Raw genomic sequence first — 25,567 nt, forward strand, 5'->3', positions numbered from 1 at the left:
CTTATGCTTGTAATCTCCCTTTTATAAGTAATACTGATGCCGTCCCCTCCTTTAATTTTAAAAACCCTAAAATAAGATATTATTATAATATCATGAGCCCATCCTTAGTCAAAGCAGTGCAAGTCCAATTTCTCATTTAAACTTCCAATTCGTTGGCCAATTAACTTCGGTTAATTCCAGTGCCAAACTCCTAACTTCGTATTGCGATTCAGCCCTTTGGACATCGTTTAATATTTTAACTTTACGCTTTTTTTTTTGTGTCAAACCTTTCAAATACCTACAACAAAAATAAAAGCACAAATCTCCAAGTAATATTATATAAATAAACTTAGCAAAGATAGATTATGAGACGCGTATATGAACAATTTACGCGTCTATCAATATTCCTATCAGTTGCATTAGAATTGATAAGACTGGCGGACGCTAGAAGTAGCAGCAGCATTCTTCTCTAGTTTGAAAACTAGGTTGGTTTTTGGCATAGCTTCTGGAATGCATAGCTTCTTCACCTTTAATGATATGATTCTTTCTCCCGATAGGATCACATATAAACTGTTCTAGGATAATTGATAATCACTTGATACAAAACGATTTCCTGCCACTTTATTCGATTGGTAAAGTAAACACAACCATGAAGGCGGAGGGTTGTGTGTTAGGTAACTGACAGCCAACATGTAAAAAAATCCGTCAGATCTTTATGACATGAATCCATAGGATCCAAGTGGGGTGGCTCAAGTGGAGGAGCACTACGGGTGTACTATGTGACAAGAGGGTACCGGAAAAATTCTATAGAATTGCCATAAGACCTACGATGCTTTACCGGACAGAATATTGGTCTATTAAGAAACAACACGTGTGCAAGATGAGTGTAGCGGAAATGAGAATGTTGAGGTGGATGTGTGGCAAGACTAGAAGAGATAGGATTAGAAATGAAACGATTTGTGAGATGGTAGGTGTAGCACCTATAGAGGAGAAGTTGATAGAAAATAGGCTAAGTTGGTTTGGGTATGTCTACCGTAGACCTGGAGATGCAGTAGTTAAAAGAGCTGATATGATAGCTTTGGGTAGTAACGCTATGGAGATGGGAAGACTTAAATTGACATTAGATACTGTTGTGCGCAAAAATATGAGTATAATAGGTTTGAGTAAACAAGTGGTCCTTAACAGAGCTCAATGGAAAAAAAAGATTCATGTAGCCGACCCCAATTGATTGAGACATAAGGCTCGATTTGGTTTGGTTCAGTTATCCAAAGATCGTGACTTGGCGTGAGGACTAGTGGTTATGAGTTCGAGTCGTAGGAATGGGTATCTGAACAAAAAGTGTGTGTAAGATTGTGTAACGTACTACTTCTCCAAGTCATGTTGTAAGTGGAATATGTAAATTTAGTGCTACTTTTATGTGCTTCAAGCTTTATATCACTGACAAAATCCAAATACGCTAAGTGACGCAGCTGATCACAGGTCCAGCCGTCCAGGCAACAAAAGTTACTCAATGGCAACAGTCAACAGATTCATTGCCAAGGGCAGGAGCCATTGTCTGGTTGCAGTTTCTAGAATCAATTTTACAGAACACAATTCAGAAAATGTCATTTTAAATGCATTCATCATGAAAAATCCTCAGGAAACAAATTTCAAAAAAATGTCGACTGTGAACAACTTTACAAGAACATGATGCAACAAGGGGCATTGAAACACTGGGCCAGGGATGCCAGAAAATGTGAAGGACAGTGAAACTGCTACCACCTTCTCTTGGTACTGCCTCAGCTAGTCCTATTGCACTATCTTTGTTTTATCTTTACTGCTCCGCTAGTCATATGGTACCATCTTCGTTTACGTTTTATGTTTTGAAGTACGGGGGAGAATAAATAAGCAGAAGGAAGATGTTTCACCAAGATCCTTCTATTACATCCCTTAGTTTGCTTCTTGTGATTCAACCTATGTATCTTTGCTTATGCTGTTATTATGCAGCTAATACAGAGATTGGCTGGTACACATGCATCGTAACATTATTTAAAGTGGTGCTTGAGCTATAGCCAAACCGTTTCCTTACATATACACTTAATATATCAGTCCATCAATGTGAAAACTTGTTATGAAAACTAAGGTAGTTTGGGTATTCCGTATTCATACCCGCTGCCTGAACCTTATTATGAGGTACCCCATGGACATGTCCGTGACCATATGGTAAGACTAGAGGTGTCAAATGGGCCGTGCCGCGCCGGCATGGCCCGTTTAACTTCGTGCTAACCGTGCTTCGTGCCGTGCCGTGCCAGCCCGTTTACTTTATTTACTTGAATCATGTCGTGTCGTGCCGTGCCGTTTGTCAATCGTGCCGTGCCGTGCCGGCCTGTTTACTTCAATCGTGTCGTGCTGTGCCGTGCCATTTGTCAATCGTGTCGTGTCGTGCCGTTTGGGGTAAATAATATATGACTTTTGCACGTTTCCTTTCACATTAAATTACTCTTGCACCATAAATATTTTGATAAGTTTTTATAATTTTACTTGTTATCTTGTATTGTAATGTTAAATTTGCAAGCCAAAAGTTCAAAGCCTATTTAATTTTACTAACAAAAACAAAACAAATATTTTTACCGAATAAAATTTGATAGTTTTTTAAAAGTGAAAAAATAATTTTTTAAAAACATGATTTTTTAATAAATTGTTTTTTAAAAAAAATTAAATATCTTAGTTGTTTACATTTAAAAAAAGGTAAACAAATATTTTTTACCCAATAGAAATTGTTTAATTTTTTTAAAAATTTAAAAAAAAAGCCATTTGGCTTATTTAATTTTTTTTCTCGTGCCTCGTGCCGTGCCCTTTCGTGCCCATGTCTTGCCGAGTCGTGCCCATGCCCGTGCCTTGCTAGAACCGTGCCGTGCCGTGCCGTGCCTGTCCACTTTTCGTGCCCGTGCCCCTGTCGTGCCCGTCTACGACCGTGTCGTGCCGTGCCGTGCCAGGCCAACTTTCGTGCCGTGCCCGTGCTGTGCCGCCCACTTCCATGCCCGTGCTGTGCCCCGGGCCTACTACAATCGTGCTGTGTCGTGTCGTGCCAGGCCAATACCGTGCCTGTGACGTGCCGTGCTGCCCCGTGCCGGTGCCGGCACGGCCCATTTGACACCTCTAGGTAAGACCAATATCCACAACGTGAAAACTTGGATGCTTGGTTTCCATCGTAGCCCTGGCTGTGGTGATGGTAACATGTACCATACTATCCTTCTCAGTGTTTGTTCATGCCTTTCCAACCCTCATGTTGCTGATTATTACGGCCTCCTTTAACCATCCTGTGATGGTTAGAGTGCAGACGTGAGGCCATGAATTGAGTAGGCACCATCCCCAGTACATAGCTGTAAGCCTGTAATAGTCATTGGTTGGGTACCGGGTGTTTTGGGCTTTTTTCCCATTTGGTTATTTTTTCATTCAACCTTTGGTTGGATTCCCCTCCCCTCTCCCCCAACTTGATGTATCCTTTGTCAAGTTTTCTTGAATAAAATGTCACTTAGTCATTAGTTGGGTAATAATATGGTCGGTACATGATACACCTTGCTGGTAGCAAAAATAGCCTTGTAGTTGTTGTGGGTAGCCAGCAGCAGGATTCATATAACCAGATTCGTTTATTATGTTTCTTTCCTCTCTGTTAAGCAAACTACTGTATCTTGGATTTGTTCCCTTCTCTTTCTTTCTTTTTTCAGTGTGGAAAAGCTCGATAGTTTGATTCCCTTATTGCATGATATGCTTAATTATATGCCACCCTAAACTCATTTAAAACCATCTTAATCTTCTTTTTTCCAATTTCAAAATGATATCGAAATGATATCATGTTATGCCTTCCTGAGTTGTCCTTGTCCAATGTCCACTAAACTTTTCAAAGGGATCTTTCTTCTTTAGTTTTGTCATTTTTCTGATAATTCGAGATGGAATTGCTGCCAAGAATCCAAAAATGCTGGTCCAAAAAGCCAGGAATAATTCGCCATTCAATCGCGACAGACGGGCCGACACACCACCACCATCAGCCCTCCCTCCTAGTCCCAACTGTTGATGGTTCTCTCAATAAATGTCTCGTCACTTGTCATTCGCCCCTACGGAATTTTTCTTTAGTTTTTTCGTTTGTCGCATCTTTTCAATAATGCTAATGGCATCATCTTTTGGGGGAGGAAGCTATGGTACACAGGGTCTACCGTATGTCTAAATTATGATAATTTGTGATTTTTATTATGCCGATTTTTGGTTTTTTAATGCATATTTATGATTCTAGTTACGACTTGTACATTAAAATTTACTTGTTGAACAGGTCATTAGCAGGTTACCCATAATTAAAAAATATTGTCATTATGTAACCATAATTATTCGTACCGAAATCCATAATACTTGTACTCTAACCAAATATATGCGTACAATATCAAAAATTAAATAATGTTACCCACAAATGTTATAACAACACCATAAATTGGAATTATCTTACCACAATGAATCGTACCAAATTTTTTTTGACTCATATGATATTCCGTAACAAAATCAAAATATGTCGTACCAGAATCAACAATTGTTATACTCAAGCCAAAAATATTTGTAAAATGCCACAAATTTTATAAAATAACCACAATTATTATGACAACACCTAAAATTGTCATTTTCTTAACACAAAGTGTCTTATCAAAAGAAAACATATTTAAATACCACAAATTATATAACAAACCATAATTATTATGACAAATACCATAAATTGACTTTTTCTTACCACAATGTGTCGTACCAAATGAAATTAATTAAAATATTCTGTAATAACACATGTCTAAAATACCACAAATTCAGTAATATAACCAAATTTGTTATAACAACACCATAAACTGACGTTTTCATACCCACAATGTGTCGTATAAAAAAATTCAATCAGAATGTTCAATTAACAATAGTTATAATCAACAAAATATCATACCACAAATTCAGTAAGTACTATACCCAAATTTTTGAATATAACTACAATTTCCTCTCAAAATATTGTCTAAATCAAATTCTTTCTCTACAAAATTTAATTCAAAAAATCAAAATTCCTTCGTGGAAAAATGAGAGGTCACTAAAAAAATAATTATCCTACTGTCTCATATGCATACACTTTCGATACTAAAATTGAGTACAAAAAAATAAGTGTGAATATCAAAAAATAGAGTGTGAAAATTACTCCTCTTTTTGTAATTGGTGAAATTAATTATATTAATACCTAATCTTATTAATATTTAGGGCGGTGCACTTAACAATTGGCACTATATATTTGACACATGAATCGGTGTCAAACTTTCACTCTATGCAGTCCAATCAAAATTTAATGGTGGTCTTTGGAACTAGATCATGGAAGTAAAATCTAAATAATTTTGTAAATTTATTGTCATTGTACTTTCTTTCAAAAAAAATTATTATAGTCAACATATTGATTTACACCAATGACATAGGTTATAATATGATCTACAAGTGTAGGCCCAACACTAGGACAGAGGCATTTGAGGTCTCTGTCTTCTCAAATTTTTAGCCTGAAAATAAAGCCTCTACATACAAGAAAATATTATATAATTAATAGCCTTTAGAATTACAAATTCTCAATTGTGTACCATAGTGATAAAGTGTTGGAGTTTGGACATTTATCTAAAAGATCTGGCGTTCAAGTCTTACACCATTCGTTCCTTCTTCTTTTTTAAAGAATGTTGTTATTTTTTAGGATAAATTACATAGTTAGTCCTTAAAGTTTCATACTTCAACAAATCTCGTCGTTCAATTTCAATACAACATTAAAATATAATAATGCACCATTTGAGCCCCACGTAAGGTGTTTTTATTTTATTTTATTTTATTTTATCAAAATCGTCTATCTTTTACATAATATTAATTAGGTCATTCGTACAAAGAATGAAGTTGATGGCTTATAACTAGACACTTAATTGGATGAAAAATATCATTCTATTATTCAATTTGTGTGCCGATGGTGGAGCTTTCTAAACCTGATTGAGACAAAAATTTACGTAGGTGACTTAATCAACAAACATAAAAAATTCAACGGATTTGATCGTCATTATTGTGTCACGGTCTTATGGCTACATTACATTCAACTACAACAGAGGACAAGGTTTCATACCAAATACTATAAATTGACTGTACAGTCTAAATGTTGTTAGTCAGTGTATTTTTAAAATGATCGATCAGAACTGTTAGGATGTTAAGTTATACAATATTTAATTTGTGATATTTTAAACATGTATCTTGCTTGGGTATAATAATTATTGATTGTACTACGATATATTTTGATCTTGTATCTAGTATCTTTTGATCGATTTCTTTTGGTACGACACATTGTAGTAAGAAAGTGTCAATTTTTTGTATTGTCATAACAATTGTGGTTATGTTATATAATTTGTATTATTTTACACATGAGGGAGAGGGAGAGAAAGTCAATGAGGAGAGAACAACCTGTTACCTGATAAGCCCTTTTTTATTTTATAAATTGATTTAATAAATGGATTGTTCGAATTATTTACTTTGAAATCCAAGGGTTTAAAATCATGATGCGTACGGTACACTCCCTAATAAGGGGTGTGTACCGTAGGACTACCCTAATCAGAAACAGCACAAGTTCTTTAGTTCTTCTCTTGGTCTTTGGATATGTCAACGTCAATCTTTCATCACTTATTTTGTCGACAGTTGAACGACTTATTCAATGTCTGTTTTCCATCAATTTCCGCTGTAATGAACTAGATCACAAAGATAAACAGAACAGTACTGCTGACTAGCTAATTATACTTCCATAACCAGAAGGACTTAGTTCATAAGTTTAAACGTCTAAGGGAGAGAATCATTGTTATAAGCTCAAAAACAATCCCAATGACAGATAAGCAGTATGATTCATGTACTCTAAGAACTCGTAAGTATCTAGTAGTGATTGGATTGCACAACAGTTGATGGTAAAACGAGCTTGAATTTCAATCAAAGGCTAAAAGCTCAAGGAGAAGTAATTCATGAGCCGCAGACATTATGTTGGATAAATTTGTGCCTTTGAGGACATGATGAAATAAACTCAGATAAAAATTTGTAAGACCAAATGTTTTTCTTTTTCATGAGTACTTCATTTTTAATTTGAACACATGTTTGTCAACCATCGTACAAGAACTTGAAGCAACTTGCGAATAACATGACTAAAGAAACTGCAGATCCGATGGTTCAATTGTTAGTATTAAAGTGATAGCAGCAGAAATTAAGTTGCTTCCACAGAGGTTGATATATCTACACAACTTGCAACACTTTTTAAGTCCATGTATTCGGTATGCATAAGTTGTTTCCCATTTTTCCCGTTTTTCTTTTACTGTTTATATTTGGTAGAATTCCTGTCATGTATTTTCAGTGGCCCCGGAAGTGAAAAGGAACAGGTAGAAGAAAACACAGGTCTTATACCATGTTATTTAGTACAATCTTTTTTTTGTCTTTGCTTAATCAGAAAACACAGAGTACTTTACTAAGTAAGCACCTTGAGCATTATTTAGAGAGCTATTTGATCAGCTATTGCCAAGGCCGTATATTAGGCATGTTTTCACACTATGCCTCAGTCCTTTACGTCCCTAACTCCCCAGTACTCCACCTTTTCATGGTGTGTACTGGGACATTGGCCCTCATAAGTAGAGCCACACCCATACCCCACAGGCTGCATTGCAGAACCATATCCATCACCAGTCACATATCCGGGGGAATTGTATCCCTGGCTGTAGTGGTCAGGTTTAACCCTCCTGTCACTGTGGTGCTTGTTCTTGCCGCTATGCCCCTCATGTGGCTGAGCATAGCCACCGTAACCAGTATTATAGCCTTGCTTGTGGGGGTCATGACCCTTGCCATCCCACTCATTGTGGTGCTTATGAGGGCCACTCCACATCCCCTCTTGTGGCTTAGGGTAGCCACACTCAGCCATCATATAGTGGGTTGAGGGTGGAGGGCCGGTGATGCTAGGGGGCATGTGCATGCCCAGGACACCGGTTTTGTAGCCACTAGGGGTGTACGAACCCTCCTCGCACACAACATAGGTTTCTTGTTGGTAGCCAACTGAGGGATAGGAATCATATTGGTTCAACATTTCTCTATGTTTTCACAATTTCTGATGGGTGCATTTGCCTGGGTTTCCATTTGCTATTTATAGGTTTTTGTGATTGGATTCTGAGTAGATGAGAACGAATCCAATACCGACTTGCACTATCCCCAACTCAAGCATTTTCTACGGGCCCCATAATGGCACGTGTCTTTGGTGAAGCCTGCGTGGTGGACAAGCCATGTGGGTCCCCTTGAAGTGCAATTTCTTTCAAGTGGCAAGTAAGAACCTTTGCAGATTATTGAAATACACGAGGGGCATATAAGGACAGGGTGATATTATGGTCATGATTCACTGAGTTTCAACCCTTCGGCACTGAGATTTGTTCAAAGAAGAAAATCGATCATTTTTGTCATTGATTAACAATTTTTTCGGCTGTTGATTTTACCACTCCCTTTTTTGTTAACGCCACTCCCCTGCAAGTATATCAAAAAAGGGAGTGGCAAAATCACTAACAAAAAAGGGAATGGCAAAATCATTTCCCATTTTTCCAACCAAAAGTATATCCCTTCAATAAAGACTATACTTTTACAACAATATTCGAAGGCAAAGGCATAACTTAATCCCCTCTCTCATTCTCTCTAGCTGTACAAACAATCCGGTGCCCGACAAACAAGCATCACATTCCCAGTTTCACTACCAAGAGATACGAGCCTTTGTACTTTCCAAAACTAGAAACCCAAAAGAACACAAGAAGACAATAACCCACATCAGAAGTAGCATCTCGCATCTCACAAAGCACAAATCTTGAACTGATCCTTGGTTCCATTAAGTTCTTGATAGCTTGTCTTTATTAAGTTCTTAATAGCTTGTTTTAGTCTCTTAAAACCTAATGCTTTGATGAATAATGAACAAACCCAAGCCTAGATCTATCAGCAGCCAGGCAATTCTAGGCAGGCACTGAACTACTGAAGTGGAATTCACAGATTTGACTCCGTAAGCTTTGGGAAATCAATACGCTAGAAAAGAAATTAGAAGCCAGTAAATTGAAATGGGTAATCTGCACAATTTGTGTGTGAAATGACAAAAATAGTACTAACTTAATGCTGAAATTGGGAATCAATATGATTCTTGGTGTGATATTAAAAGCTTTTTTGGACAAAGAGTACTAACTTATTGCAAAAATTGTCTCAGGAACTTGCAAGAAAGTGCAAAGAATATAAGTATTGTAAGCAATCACCTCCTCAAACTTTCAAACTGACTAGATTATGGTCAACAGGATAACAAGTCAATAGGTTAATAACACTGCAATTTGCCAAAATTCAAGAACAAATTAGTACCAAGACAAAATTTCCTAACTTCAGGTAATCCGAGGAACATCCCTGTATCTTCTAGGTCATGCTATAGGAAAGCAAATAATGCAGAGGTACCTCCACAGCAACTTAATCTGTTTCAACAAGAAGCAAAGCTACCCCTTCAGCAACTAGATATTGTTCTGCCTTGAACGAAAACCAACTCTTAAGGACAAGTACCACAAAAATTTCACCACAGAAACCCAAGAACTCATCATATTCATCCTAACGTTCTGGAAAAAATGACAAAAAACATTGCCGAAGAGCTGTAACAGTGACACACTACAGTCATCAACTGTTTTAACAACAATCATCATGAGGAGTCACTTCCAGCCGCAACTTCAACCTTTACAGAGATTCAAGACACAGATCAGAATTCATCAAAACTAATTCAGCCACCCTCTCTTACGCAATGCCCAGGTAAGAGATATTTATACTTGTCAGCATTTTCCAATAGATATGATGGAAGATGAACAGCTGAGTAGGAATGCGGAATGGGTCCCATTTTCGCAATAATTTCCTTGAAAGTGTACTCCTCGGGCAGCATATCAAATAAGTCGGACCCTTCACAAATCACATTTTGAACTCTCTTAGGGTTCAAATAATGAGAGAACCTCACTCTGTCGAAATGGCTGTACGCTTTCATTTTGAAGATGAACTCATTGATACGGCGAAAACAAAAGCTACAATGCCACCCTGCGTCAGACAATATGACATCAGATTGACGATAATGTGCATATGTCGTTTTACCAGACCGATATCTGTGAACTGAAGCTCTCCAGCTGTTATTATCAACAAGGAACTCAAAAGAATAAAGATAGTTCTTCAAACGAAGATGGAGGATTGTAGGTATTTCGTCACACCACCTCAAGAGATTGATAGTGTGTCTACTTGGTATCTCATCCACATCAGACATTATCAACAAGTCATCATCTGTAATACCGGCTAGTTTGAGGAGATGGTCTAGTGCTAGTCGCTGATACGCTTCCTCAATAAAAGGGTTGTCGCCTCTCCTGAATCTCCCTGGAATATTCCCATATGTCAATCGCGGCTCAACAAATTCGAACTGATCTCGGTTGTTCTCAAAAGTCAGAGGCTTTGGCAATCCAGTGAAGGTTGAGTTTGACTCAAGGAGAACAAACCCTGTTATGTAAGGGTACAATTCTTTCCATCTTATGGTAAGGATCTCCACCTCATTACTAAACAACACTGCATCAAAAACTCGCCTTGGGTACTCACGAATTCCCCACCCATGAAGTTTACAAAGGTTCTCCATCGACACATTTTCATGGTAATAGTGAGGGGTTTCAATGAAGGACTTGGGTGGCCTGTTCCACAATGGCCGCAGGAAGTATGTGATCTTCTGCCCATGAAAGTATATAACACAGATACATGTTGGGACCATAACCAAGAGAAAGATTAAAATTTTAAAATCAAGTCCTCGCAAAATACATCGCACTCTAGACATGCTCAACATTCTGCCTGGCTCCTGCAGATTCAGAGAAGAAAATGTTTTTCTTAAAGTCGCTTCAAACAGACAAACATAGGAAGTATTAATATTCAGATCTCACTCATTTCAGCAAGAAGCAAGCGTGTAACTGTAACGCCACCATCTCAAATCATGAAAGGCATTGTAAAAAATAATAGCCAAAGCAACAGAAAATAGAGGACTTTGTAAAATGAACTATTTCTCCAAAATCAGGAAAAGATAAGGAGATTCTCATAATCCACATACTGACACATATAGATGCAAAATAACAAGAAAATGTGGAACATTTGTGACAAGGTATCAAAACAACATAATGTATAGCTTTTGGAAACAAACCAGTGGATCATCCCCACCCCTAGCTTGCATATTGAAAAGGAAATTTTTGAGATGCAAATGGGTTCCCATACTCCATGTAATAATAGGCAAAATAAGAAGTAGTGAAACACAGCCATGGAGACGTAACACGACACAAACATGCTGACACAAATTTTTCTTTTTAAATGAAAGACATTACATGAGTGGCGCGAAAAATAAGTAAGCGGATATAGTTATTTTATGTCCAAGACAGGAGCAAGCAATTATTATATGATATGATTTTATACATTCCCACAAAACATAATAAGCAATTATGTTTATCATTGGATTATCAATTCAATGCTCTGTGCATACCAATGCTCTGAACTATCAATGAAGTATGGTAATATGCACATAAATTGAATTGGGTCTCTACGCCTGCCCTCTTTGATGCCATTTGGCTTTGATTTGGGGGCATGGTTCTGCAGCAAAATAGGTAGAGGGGGCCCATTGTTTTAGTAGTATTCTGAAAGCAGCCACTTTGTGCATATTGCCAAAGGTTAGGTCTGTCTCCAATCCTCCCCGCCCATACCCCCAATGATTGGAGACTACATACATGGGTTTTGTTGTTGTTGTTGTTGTATTGGATTCTTAGTTCACTTGTAAGTAGTAATTAGCCCATAATGATAAACAAGTAATCAAGTGTTTCAGTTTGCAACATAGTTTGACATTAAAACAAGAATATGTTTGGACATGTCTCTGATAGATGCCTAGAAGTTTCCAATGAGTTTCGTGTCATATCATTCTCGTATAGTGTGCCCAAAACGACGCACCACCTCTTCAGGAGTGTCGTCTTCTTAGAATCCTATTGAAAAATAATGGTGAATTTTAGCTTTTCCATGTCTTGCTGCCAAAAACGTTAAGGGAACAACATACCCTGGCAACAGGAAACGTTGAGCAAATGTAGTGATGAAAGGGCGTTCCAAGACTGTGCCGTGGTCTAACCGTGAATAGGTCCGTGCATAGGGCCTGTTCTCTGACTTCTAAACAAACAATTGCGTCACAAGACTCAAAACCCTTTGGGAAAGGCTGTGAAAGTTATTCGAAGACGCCTTGCTCGTGAAGGACTTAATAATTCAGTAAATAACAATATTCAAACAAGAAACAAATGAAAGCCACTTGTATTGCCGTGAATAAAGTGTCAAGTGCATGAAATGGAAAGAAAACAAACTAGAACTCTATAATATCGGAATTAGGAGCCTTTGAAGTTTGATGAAGGGAAATAAACAAAGTTGTGAAGTGGTAAAAACTAGTTGTGAAGTGGTAAAAACTAAGGAGCTGCAGATAATTGACTGGTACTTGAATGATGAGGCGAGAGCCTATGGCCTGCCCTGTTTTCCTCTATAAACAACAATGTAATACTCCACATTCAACCCCTGCCAACCGCTCCATTTATTCGAATTTAAACTAAAATTACCACGGCTGTTGATTCCTTTTGAAATATATCTGATTGTTGCCACACGTCCCTTTGAAATGAAATGGTCAACAAATGGTCACAACTCCTATATTTCAGGGACCTCTTCTCCTCACGAACCAATTTCGCCATAAACCTGGCCCCACCACAGTCCACTACGATTCAACCTCCCTTGTAACCGTTTGACCTCTGCTGGAATTAATAAATATTCCTCTCTCGCGCTCCAAGAAGCTGCCACCTGTCCCTATACTTGCTCTACCGCGTCAAATTTCTAAGGGCTCTGCTCCTATTATTCAGGGACTTAATCAGCACTGTTTCAACAGGACAGCCTGTTGACCAAAAACCAAAGCAAGTCTGGCCAAGTGACTCTTTTAATGATCCAATAAACAACTGGGCCAACCCTCACATGACAGCCTCAGGGTCTTTGCCAAAAATGGGTGTAAACACCATGCAACATAAACTGAAGAAAAATTTGACTTGTATCTGTGTATCTATTATTAGGGGCAGATACAGTGGGGTTTGAGGGGTTCAACCTAAGCCCCTGGTTTCACAAAATACACTACAGTTTTCCAAAGTTTTACATAAAGTTAGATTTTCCTATAATAACGTCTCCATTGGACCATTGGTATGAAGTGGAAATTTTTGAGATGCAAATGGGTTCCCATTCTCCATGTAATAATAGGCAACATAAGTAGTGAAACACAGCAATGGAGACGTGACACGACACAAACATGCTGACACAAAATTTTCTTTTTAAATGAAAGACATTACACATGAGTGGCGCGAAAAATAAGTAAGCACATATAGTTATTTTATGTCCAAGACAAGGAGTAAGCAATTATCATATGATATGATTTTATACATTCCCACAAAACATAATAAGCAATTATGTTTATCATTGGATTCTCAGTTCACTTGTAAGTTGTAATTGGCCCATAACGATAAACAAGAAACCAAGTGTTTCAGTTTGCAACATAGTTTGAGATTAAAACAAGAAAATGTTTGGACGTGTCTCTGATAGATGCCTAGAAGTTTCCAATGAGTTTCGTGTCGTATCATTCTCGTATGGTGTGCCCGAAACAACGCACCACCTCTTCAGGAGTGTCGTCTTCTTAGAATCCTATTAACAAATAATGGTGAATTTTAGCTTTTCCATGTCTTGCTGCCAAAAACGTTAAGGGAACAATGTACCCTGGCAACAGGAAACGTTGAGCAAATATAGTGATGAAAGGGCGTTCCAAGACCGTGCCATGGTCTAACTGTGAATAGGTCTGTGCATAGGGCCTGTTCTCTGACTTCTAAACAAACAATTGTGTCCACGAGACTCAAAACCCTTTGGGTAAGGCTGTGAAAGTTATTCGAAGACGCCTTGCTCGTGAAGGACTTAATAATTCAGTAAATAACAATATTCAAACAAGAAACATATGAAAGCCACTTGTATTGCCGTGAATGAAGTGTCAAGTGCATAAAATGGAAAGAAAACAAACTAGAATTCTATAATATCGGAATTAGGAGCCTTTGAAGTTTGATGAAGGAAAATAAACAAAGTTGTGAAGTGGTAAAAACTAAGGAGCTGCAGATAATTGACTGGTACTTGAATGATGAGGCGAGAGCCTATGGCCTGCCCTGTTTTCCTCTATAAACAACAATGTAGTACTCCACGCTCAACCCCTGCCAACCGCTCCATTTATTCGAATTTAAACTAAAATTACCACGGCTGTTGATTCCTTCTGAAATATATCTGATTGTTGCCACGCGTCCCTTTGAAATGAAATGGTCAACAAATGGCCACAACTCCTATATTTCAGGGACCTCTTCTCCTCACGAACCAATTTCGCTATAAACCTGGCCCCACCAGTCCACTACGATTCAACCTCCCTTGTAACTGTTTGACCTCTGCTGGAATTAATAAATATTCCTCTCTTGCGCTCCAAGAAGCTGCCACCTGTCCCTATACTTGCTCTACGCGTCAAATTTCTAAGGGCTCTGCCCCTATTATTTAGGGACTTAATCAGCACTATTTCAACGGCACAGCCTGTTGACCAAAAACCAAAGCAAGTCTGGCCCAAACAGAAAGAGGCCCGAGTGACTCTTTTAATGATCCAATAAACAACTGGGCCAACCCTCACATGACAGCCTCAGGGTCTTTGCCAAAAATGGGTGTAAACACCATGCAACATAAACTGAAGAAAAATTTGACTTGTATCTGTGTGTCTATTATTAGGGGCAGATACGGTGGAGTTTGAGGGGTTCAACCTAAGCCCCTGGGTTCACAAAATACACTACAGGTTTCCAAGTGTTTACATAAAGTTAGATTTTCCTATAATAATGTCTCCATTGGACCATTGGTATGAAGTCAAAGTAAGCGAATATTGACTTCGACTTGTGAGTAAGTAGATGATATAGCTCAACCAAACAAAATCCATGGGTGATTCTATGTTGGGTGTATTTTTCTTTTTGTTAAAAAACAGGGGATCATAAGACTATGTTCCTAATCCAGAGAGGGTAACATGTAGAGAAATGCCAGGATTCAAATAGAATCTTGAATACCATGTTTCTGTGCACAATGACATGTTTATTTGAGCAATTTCACACCTTTTTTTTTTCTGAATTCCTTCTGCAAATCATATTTTCCATTAGTTTCCTTGCATTTTTCCAGTAACCAAAGGAAGCATGAACCAACTCAAAACCAAATTAACAATAGCAGAAACTGTTATATATATTTCCCAAAGACTTTGGATTCTTTCCGTATCACTTATTCTTTTATGGAACACATTTACTTCATTGTTTGCTGTTGGGACTTGAGAGAGGAGCTCCCATCCTCGTTTATTTCATTATCTGCCATATCCATGAATTCCCATTTCCCACCAAATTTCTCTTCTTTTGGCAGCAATGGACCATTCTTTCATAAAGTATTATGTCTACTTAGTGGACCTTAAATTGCTTGAGGTATTCCTCTCCTAAAACGAAAAAACAGAACAGGAAAAAAAACTTTGGAACTTAGGGAAAGGAAAAGAAAGGAAAATAAAAGAGAAGGAAAATGAGAGGAAAATGGGAGAGAAAATTTACTATTCACTACACTCAAAATCTTTATTTTCTTCTCTCCTTCTCTACAACCAAACAATAGGAGGGAAAATTCTTTAATTTTCCTTTCTTTTCCCTGAGTTCCAAACAGAACCTCCACTACAGAAAACAAAACCCTCTCTTACCTATAAAAAAAACATCTCTGGTTCCATTCTCTGTATTTTTCCATAGATGCTATGATGCTATTATTTTGAGCATACGAGTGGTTCTTGGTTCGCGGAAAAGTTTTAGCTGCACACAAACCTTTCTAGGGATTATTTTATCTTGGGAGTGGAACGTCACACAACTCGGTGCAAGCGGGGACGTATCTTCTCTTAGGACAACGCTTTATGCGTGACTCGATTCACATAAGTTTTCTCCCAAACTTACAGAAATTCTCTTAAACTCCTAATTTGTGCTTACATAATTATCTCAATATTTTATTTTCGTGTTGGTGTCTCCAGTTATTATAGTTTAAAGACATTCTAACGAATATTTTCAACAGAAACAAATCCAGACATTATCTCTTTTAAGGCAAAACATTATCATAAACTGCATAATCAAATAGTTAGCACCAACAATCATGATATAAAACTAAGGTTCCATCTCGATAGATGTGGATTTTCCACTAAATCTAAAAGATATATAGTGTCCAATTTCAACAGATACATTAGGTTTAGTCTGGATCTAGCTTGTAAAACTTAAATACAATTTCAAATCACTCATGCCAAATAGCCTTTCCAAAGGTCTCAGGTTCGAAGAGCAGTGCTACGTATGCAACCACCAACTACAGTCCTCTCCCATACATGTGGTTCCTACCCAAAGGAATGTAGGCCTTGCATAGGGTGAGGGCCATGAGGCCTACATGCATGTGAGAGAGTTGTGATTAGAATCTCAGGTGATATTAAGTACTTTGGAGCCAGTCCATGTATGACTTTCGTGCCAGCTTTAATTTGGCTTGGCCCCCTAGTGGACGGTGGGTTGGTCCAGTTAGTCGAGGTGTGGCCCGGACACCTGAGTTATCACAAAAAGATAACCTTTCCAAATCCAACGCCAAAAGCACCGTCGAAATCCTCATATAATCTAACAAACCATTACATTTAATTCTATTCCCCTCCACAGCGATTTGTGCTTGGAGCAACCCCACCCTACGCAAACACGTGGAAAGGTTTGTGAGAGGGGTGGAGAGATTAGTTCGGTTCATCAGTGCACTCTTCATAACCCTAAATATATATATAATTTCTCCTACGGAAAATAACATCAAATCATTCCATTTAGAATCCACATTTATCCCAATTAAGCTTAAGATGAGAGAGAGAGAGAGAGAGAGAGAGAGAGAGAGAGAGAGAGGGAAATCTACCTCATCGCAGCTATCACCGCAGATGTCGTCTGTTTTCTTAGAACAGTATCGAGATCCTCCTTCCGCCATCACTTTTACTCTCTCAAAAAATCTTGATATAATCCCCATCTCCCTCTCTCTCTTTCTCTCACACTAAAAAAAATCTGTATGGCACAATCTCAACCGTTGAATACCCGGATCAAACCTGAAACCCCCTAACAAAAAAACCCCTACCAGAAATCGATCGAAAAAAACGGGGATCCCTTGGTGGGTTTGTGCTCTTTCTCTCTCCTATTTCTCTCTCTCTACAAATATGTATAACTGCTAAAAAAGAAAAACCCAAATCACTGTTTCGCAAAGAACAGAGATGGAGGCGAAGGCCAATGATGGTTTCTCAAAATCAAGCTCAAGAAAAATAAAGATATGAAAGAATGAATTGAATAAGATTTAATGAAGGAAAAAAGAAAAGGTTGTGTGGATTTTTGAGAGAAGGTTTTTGTGTTGGTGCTTCTCTGGGTAATGGGTGGCACTTGTTAACACTACAGAGGAGAGCCGTTTTCTCTTGTCTTCTACCCCACTCTCTCTTTCTCTCCCTACATGAACCCCACATAGGAGAGAAATTTTCTGAATTTAAGGAAAAGCTAAAGTGACATTTACCACCCCTTCAGGTTGTGAAAATTATGATCAGCCCCATGACCATCTCCAATCCTTGTCATACTTGGACTCAAATTTGATTTAAAGTTTCACAAGATTTGAGATACTTAAAAGTTGTATAGAAGTTCACTAAAGATAAAAAAAATTGTATGAGGTGCATAAAAAATAAATTCCAGACTTTATGTAAAAGTTTGAGTCTCCCTTTTTTTGACATCTGAGTCTCAGTTCACTTGAACAAAAAGTTGTGTAAAAACCCACTTTGATATGACTTTGATTCAGAGGTTGGAGTGAGTTTTGAGGTGATTTTACTCAAAATTTGAGTTTGCGTATAAAAAAAGGGTAAGTCGTAAGAGATGCTTTAACATGTTTGACGATACATATTTTACTGGTCATGTTACCTATTTCACGATCAATTTATTTCTTTAAGTACCTTTGTGTCTCTCTCTTGTTCCCTAATTCTGTCTACTGTCATCCTCTTCCCAAGTCTACTTTGGCACCAACATCACTCTTGTAGCATCACCACAAATGCTATTTGTAACACTATTTGAATTAATTATGACTAGTTGTATGGTATCAATGTGACATTTTATTTGACGAGTAATAAGAATTAAATTGTGATCTTATTGAACTAAAAAATGGTACATTAAAGAGAAAGGGTCTTCTCATGTAAAAAATTGTTGTGTGATACAAAATGAGAACTCCTTACGATTCTATTTGACGATTTGAGCTGTTCATTTTAAAGGACTTGGTATGTTTACCTTCCATGAAAAAACTCAAATTGAGAGAAGATCCCTCATGTGATTCAAAATGACACCCATCATAAATTGATAAAGACTTGGTCGAATCATATTTGAGAGAAGAGACCGTCCATTTCTATAGTGTCAAATATGCTTCATTCAAACAAAGAAGAGTCTGTATACACGATGGACGATATCATGTTCAGGCTTCACTCTATCGTGAAATTTGGATAACTCTATTAGATGAAATTTGAGTTGCGGTTGGCATATGATGGGGCTCACTTGCCTTTGATGCTTGGTGACTTATGGCGATATCTATTCGTAATTTCATGGCGGGAACCATTTCTTTGATTGCTAGGCTGTTGGATCTTTCAAGTTGACCCATTATCAACTTGCGGGCTGAGATGTAGATGATTGTTGCGGGGCAAGGTGCCCACATTGTTAGGATATTATCTTTACGTTGTGATGTTTTCTCTTGGCCTTTTATCTGTACTATCCTTTCCTCTTCTATTTATAAAATTCTTCTTCGCTGTTCAAAAAAAAAAAAAAAGCTTCATTCAAACAAATATCAATGTTCGATCAACTCGATTTTTTGCATCAATGATAAATAGTCGAGTCCTACATAATGAACGGCTCAGATCGTCCAATAAAATCGTGATGGATCACATTTTATCTTATATGTCACATGTGGTAGAATCTTTACTCAGTATTGAAATTCAGAGAGACGAGAATATAATTTCTTGAACTAAAAAGGGAGATCTGTACTAGTTACAAACATGAAGGGAAGTCAGTGCAATTTACTCTTGATTAAATAGTGGAACATCTGGCTGTTTTGAACTTTTCGCAGCGTAATACTCCCGTTCTGGCCCAGTCCCCACGCGCTTAATTGAATGGCTCAAACCCACTGTCCTGTGTTTCTTGCTTGGAAGCAGCTCATGCCAGACCCGCATTGATGATCGAGAAATCGTATATTATGTAGATCTCGTCGATTACTTTAACCCTAGCGAAAATTGGCGTTGATCTGATACCATTTAATACCTGATCCGGAAGCATTTATCTTGAAAAAGTGGGAAAAAGTAACTTCGATCCAATGTGTCCAGTACATGTTTTCCAAGATTAATGTGATCCGATGAGTTATCGAACGGCGTCTGTTCAAATCAGTTTTTGAATGGGTTGAAGTACTCGACGAGATCTACATAATGTACCATTCCGATCATTAATGTGGGCCCAGTTAGCCCCAAAAAATGCAGAACTGGACTGGAAGCTCCTTTCCTATTACCGGAGAGAAGCCGCTTTCTGCTGCTGGAATTTCGCCCTTTTATGCTCTCTATTGTGAGGTATGGAAAATTATTACTTGCTTCTCAAGCACAGCGACATGGTGCTCTACAAGCCTTCCGCGCCACACATTATTTGTGAAAACCACACATTTGATGGTGGACCCATAAAAAAGGTGGCCGTAAAAAAGACCCTGAAGCACCACGGGACTGTGCTCTAGATAATCACTCAATATGGTATTCATGTAATTATAAAACTGATTTAGACATGTGGAAACTCTATTGTGGATAAATTTCATATACAATACTCCCTAATGCTAATCTCAATGAGAATGTTTGCATCCAAATACATTGATCCAATTGATATAATCATAGAGGTTGGAGACTTACAAAAATGCAAATCTCTCTTGAAAATCAATGAGCTAGTTACAGAGGGAAAGTTCCCTTCTCATTTCCTTTCAAATCTTCCTTCATCACATTGGGTCAAGTCTTCTCTCCTGGCTTTCTGTCTCATTAGTCATTTTATAGTCAACACTTCTTAACCAGATGCAATGTTCCCACACAAAATATCTTAAGGTGGATATTTTGTGTACCTAGTCAAACAAGTGATGAAGTTAATGGTGGAATGGAAGTTAGGACATAGTCTCCGATAGAGGCTAGTAAGTCAACATGATTATTACGTGGATAGCGAGCGTGAGCAAAAACAGGAGCGAGAGCATAAAAACTCTTGTTAAAGACATCTATGGTTACAAAAAGCGTGATTACAAAAAGCGTGAGATGGAGGATTGAGAAAGTGTAGAGCGAAGATTGAGAGCGGAGCAAAGAGTCTTGTCTAAAGATCCTGTGACTCAAATTAGTACTACAAGACAAGACAGTTGTCCCAGAAAGGATGGTAATGATCCCTGTAGGCCATGCGGGCGATTATTCGTGCTTTGGGGGACTCACAAACATAAGAGAAGTAGAGAGTAAGCATTCTCGTAAGAGGTAGGGCAGTGCTCTTGAAGTATTTAATAATTTTCCGGCCACAACTATTGATCTATATTTTTATCTCTCCCAACTTTCACTTAAAGCAAGAGTCGGCAATATACTATATATTCTTATCTTTGTAACAACATTATATTTGTAAGAACATAGAAATACGTGACTGCCTTTTAATAATTAATTGGAGTAATAAAGTAACAATGCATCAGGAGCATGAATTCAACTCATGTTTTAATGTGCTAATCTAATTATTCTAACACGACTGATTTTCATCGACATGAAAGAAAAAGAGATCTCACAAGGCTCAATCTTATCGCAGACACATGATAGAAACAACCAGCAATTAAGGGGTCGGGTGCTTCACTTGCAAACAGCCAATTTGTATGTCACTTGGTTGTGGGTACAGCTGGTTGGAAACTTGGAACCATGTTCCCAATCCTTAATGGATATTCTTTTTTTGGTCTATCGATATGATCTATGCTGTTTCAGTGACCGAAAGAGTGACGTACGGAGTTATGATTTAGAATTAAAAAAAAGGAATTTGAATCGTTCATGAATCTCAATGACCAACAATTGGCAATTGACGCGGGAAGGAACTCTAGAATACCTGGAAAATTTCACATAAAGATTGATTTTTATGAATTGTGAGAAGGATCAACCTCGGAAAAGGAAAAAAATATATATATTATTTAGGCGATATTTACAAATAGTTATAGTTATTCTAGTTTTCATAGAACGATTTTCAAAGTTGAACAACTTTCGAGGGATTATGATTCATTGCAGTAGTAAGTACCACTCTCAGTTGTTATTATCATATATACTACATTCACTAGAAAACCAACCCGGCCATGTGCAAACTGAATCTCACAAAATTAGTGTACTAAGAGCATCCGCATAAGTCTTTCTATATTTTGGACCAATTTATACTTTAAAAAGTCACTTTATTACTTTAAATATTTATTTTTTAAATGTCTACTACATCAGACTATCTATATTAAAACTATCGTATTAAAAATATTATATTTTATTCTAAAAAAAAAGCACCCAAACCGAACACCTCTCTCTCTCTCTCTCTCTCTAACTTTACTCTCTACCCACCAAACAAAACCCTTCTTTAAATTGCTCCGTCCAAACCAAACACGGCGACGAGGACAGACCGTTCGTGATGCTGGCCCGAGATCCGATCGTCCCCAGGACTAACGGGCCGTTCAAGACGAGCATCGTGTGTTTGCCGGCGACGGAACCAGCCACTGTATGGGAGAGATCGATGTAGCAATTAAGGTTTGAACCAGGTTTTTCTTCAATTGTTGGTTGGTTTGATTGTTGATCACCGATGGGGCGGTGAACCGGTGGTAATAGGTGCAAGATTGTGCAGGAATAAAAGCCTTTGGATGACAGGTGCACTACGTAAATATTATTTTTTATTGCTAAACGAGTGAATAGTGCCTCGTGGTTTGCCGCGAGCAACTGTAGCACTTTGGTATTGTAACGAGCCTTGAACGAGCCTGGTGCAAGCGTGTTTTTTGGTTTTCACTCGCTAAAGTAGCCTACCGGGTGACATAAAGAGGCCACTACAGATGCTCTCTAAGAGGATATTTGATCTTTCCACTCTTACAATTGTACGTGACAAAACAATAGCCGGCCGGCCCCCTTAATACCTCCGCCCTTCAATGGATTGTGCACTAATAACAACAGCGATAATTCCTAATAAAATGAGTACTTCTACGGGATCATTACTTAGGATTATAGTCACATCACATTCATATTATATGTTTTATAAGATTGGTTTATGACGACGGATATGTAATATCTCCGTAATTTCTTGCGATCAATAAAGTCACAAATCTTATGCCCAAATCTATAATGGAATCAGTTTGTAGAATGAATCCAATCGATGTTGGATGATGGAAGAGTTCCTCGGGATGAATCATTATGATTGGGATGTTACAAATTTGATATAGCTGTTACGCTCACGTGACAAGAATGGTAGGACATACAGTCATAATGACCGAGTCATTAGGGGCTACCTAAAGAGTTGGTAAACACTGATCATGTTAAGCTCAGTCATCCCAGCCAAGTCCAGGTCTTTCATCGAGCTCATTCTTCTCAAGTCATTTCTCTCTAGGTCATCTTAGTCAGCCAGCCAGGTCACATGCCTCAAGGTAATTTCTCAGAACATCGATCCTATTCAACTCATCTCTCTTAAATGTCCATGCGACAAATCATATGGCCCCTATTATAGTTAGGGCACCACCAAACAAGGGGCGCACTATAAATGCTTATAAAAAAGATAAAGATATGACGTATCATGATCTACTAAAAATTCTAAAAATCGTTTCATATCTTTTGGTTGAAATTATCTGACTCGGTCGACGGAGGGCTCTTGGCCGGCACCAAACCCTGTGCATCCAAGGCCTTCTAGTCCTATTTTGCAGGCCATAAGGGTTCAGATCATACCGTACTCGTTTTAGACGCCGACACATGGTATTTTTAAAAGTTTCTGCAGTTTAAAAAAAAACATACACACACTTATGGTATTCTTAATTAATTGAATTCTCTTTATTCTGAAGAGGACATAACCAAACTGAGTCTTATGTCCCAATCGCTTGGGACCGGTTACGTGAATCCTTTATTCTAGAGAGGATATATAAATAATTTTTAGTTTTCTCTTTACGAATCTGATAGAAAAAATATGTGGAAATTGAACACGTTAACAGCCCTGCCGTGGGGTGGGGGTTGGGTCTGGGACCCAATGACCTTTAAGTTGCAGTTGTTAGCTTTTTGGAAACATCTCATGTGGTTTTGCTTTATCCTAGTACTTCGATCTTCCTTTTGTGCTGCATGCTCTGCATCCTCTTTTTTGAGATAAAAGAATAACTTTTCTTAAATTTTTTTTTATTTTTACCCTAGAAAAGAATTTAACTTTGGTTTACTGTAAAAACATGTGTCTTTTAGCCCTAGTGACACACACTAAAGACCCATAGAAGAACACTTAGCAACAAAATGTTGCTTTAAAAAAAAAACACTCTTGAATAGGTGCGCCTACCACTTGCGTGCTATACTGCTATTCATTTCCGTATTATGCCTTGTAGTGAACGATGAGATTAATCTTCCATATTAGTTGACACGTTGGGCCGAATACCAATCTCTAAAAAAACAATGTCAACAAATTAATGAAAAGGCAACAAAAATTGCTTTTTGCCCCTAAATAGCCTAAGGTAGAAATTGGTACCCACATGGGCCACTATATAGGTTCAAGATGCAGCACATGTCCATCCCTAAAAATCATGTAAAGTGGCCGAATCGTAGCCCCAAACCACGAACAGGCTCCCATTGCATCACTATGGTCTATCTGTTTTTTCTTTTTTGGTAATGTAAAGGTGCCTCCGGCCAACATGCAGACATCTCATATTAATCCGTGAAGCTTATTCCAGAGTTAAACGTGAAATGAGGTGGCCCCAAGAGCTCTTTTGGATAAGTAAGGTGGCCTCAAAAATTGCTGGCAAAGAGAACTGAACTTGAGACTTTAAGAGAGAGCGAACTCCTAAGTCGCAGATCAAGACCATCAGGCCAGTCTCTTGGGATTATGTGTTCTACTAGTTGTTGACCTGTAACCTTCTATTTGAAGAAATCAAGTAGTGAAACTTATCTTGATAAAAAATAAAAAGGTACTCCTAAAACATATCATAAAATGTACTACTACTTTAGGGCTGAATTCAAATTATGTAATGACATAGAATTTGTTTTCGTTTGACCCAAACATATAGATTGCGTACTACCGGAAGCGGTACTCCAAGAACCTCTACCACCACACGTTCACGTGAGGTACAGTACTATAAGTGTATAGACTCTGCGTACATATGTGATGATAAAAGCTACTAGAGCACCACGTGATCAGCAGTGCCAGTAAATAATCACTCGTGTACCAGCATATCAATCACAAATAGAATCTAGAGGTGAGGTCTACGAAGCCTCTCTTATGGGTTCAAAATCCAACATTGACATAGGCCATGGGATGAAATAAAAGCCCAAAACTGACAAGTTCCTTGGCCCAACACAAATCAAGCCTCAATTAGAAGAATAATGGCTCTACTTTTGGGCTAGAAAGAAGGGGAAGAAGATAAATTAGGATCCAGGACTTCAAACCCTTCGCTTAGGCTTCTATAGCTACGGTTCACAGTTCACACGTTATTTAACAAGAAGTACTCTGTCAGACACAGATTTTCTGTGCACAGATCCCCCGAGTGGGGCCCGTTCCGGGTCTCACACAAACGATCCGAATCGTTCATTAATCCAAAATATTTTTTCGAAAGTCTCTGCAAAAAATCAGCTCAATCCAATACCTATAGGTCTTCAATTCAATCATCCAACTTTTAATTCAGAACTTGTCTATACTCTGACCTTGTAGTATCTAGCTTCTCCACCAAACTTCCATGGCTAAAAATCAAAAGAAAAATATGGAGAAATCAAGAGGGTAATGATTTTGAAGATGAGCTTTTTAGCTCAAAAGCAGAGGAGGCACAAGGGTTTAACTCCACCTGTATTCTTATTTGATTAGCTTTTTTGGTCTTTTTAAAATTGATCTTGCAACTTTAATAAAGAGGATGTGTATGATCCTGCATTAAATCATTTAAAAGCTTGGTCATGATCAGCACATAGTTTCTTGTCAGTAGGCCGGCCATACCACTTTGACATCAGGGGTGACACGATAGGTGGTGGGAATTTCTCTCTAATTCACACATCATCATCTTGCAAAGCAGCCAAGGTTAGCTCGATCTCTCGTACAATTGATCTGGGTTCCATTTTTGGGGTCAAGCAGCAAGAAAATAGGAGTAATTTTTTCGTGAATCTTCTAATCCC

The 25,567-nt window shown here is 38.1% G+C and overlaps 1 protein-coding gene and 1 non-coding gene across 4 annotated transcripts; one reads left to right on the forward strand and one right to left on the reverse strand.

Annotated features, from left to right (window-relative positions):
- Positions 1–9,270: 9,270 nt before the first annotated feature.
- Positions 9,271–17,667, reverse strand: LOC131312141 (uncharacterized). Of its 3 annotated transcripts, XM_058339901.1 has the most exons (3): positions 17,083–17,656; positions 10,974–11,015; positions 9,271–10,891 (listed from the first exon to the last, which is right to left on the reverse strand). In XM_058339901.1, exon 3 carries the CDS (start codon positions 10,877–10,879, stop codon positions 9,794–9,796), a length of 1,086 nt encoding a protein of 361 aa, XP_058195884.1. In that variant the 5' UTR covers positions 10,880–10,891; positions 10,974–11,015; positions 17,083–17,656; the 3' UTR covers positions 9,271–9,793. The 3 variants fall into 3 exon arrangements, with proteins under 3 accessions (XP_058195884.1, XP_058195883.1, XP_058195885.1); XM_058339900.1 differs by lacking the exon at positions 10,974–11,015 and having other exon boundaries at positions 17,083–17,667; XM_058339902.1 differs by lacking the exons at positions 10,974–11,015; positions 17,083–17,656 and adding an exon at positions 12,122–12,471.
- LOC131312163 (small nucleolar RNA snoR100) lies at positions 11,573–11,680 on the forward strand. Its single transcript, XR_009195740.1, has one exon. It is a non-coding gene; the product is annotated as a small nucleolar RNA snoR100 (small nucleolar RNA).
- Positions 17,668–25,567: the final 7,900 nt, after the last annotated feature.

This window comes from Rhododendron vialii, chromosome 12a (genome assembly GCF_030253575.1).
Source record: "Rhododendron vialii isolate Sample 1 chromosome 12a, ASM3025357v1".
Taxonomy (NCBI): domain Eukaryota; kingdom Viridiplantae; phylum Streptophyta; class Magnoliopsida; order Ericales; family Ericaceae; genus Rhododendron; species Rhododendron vialii.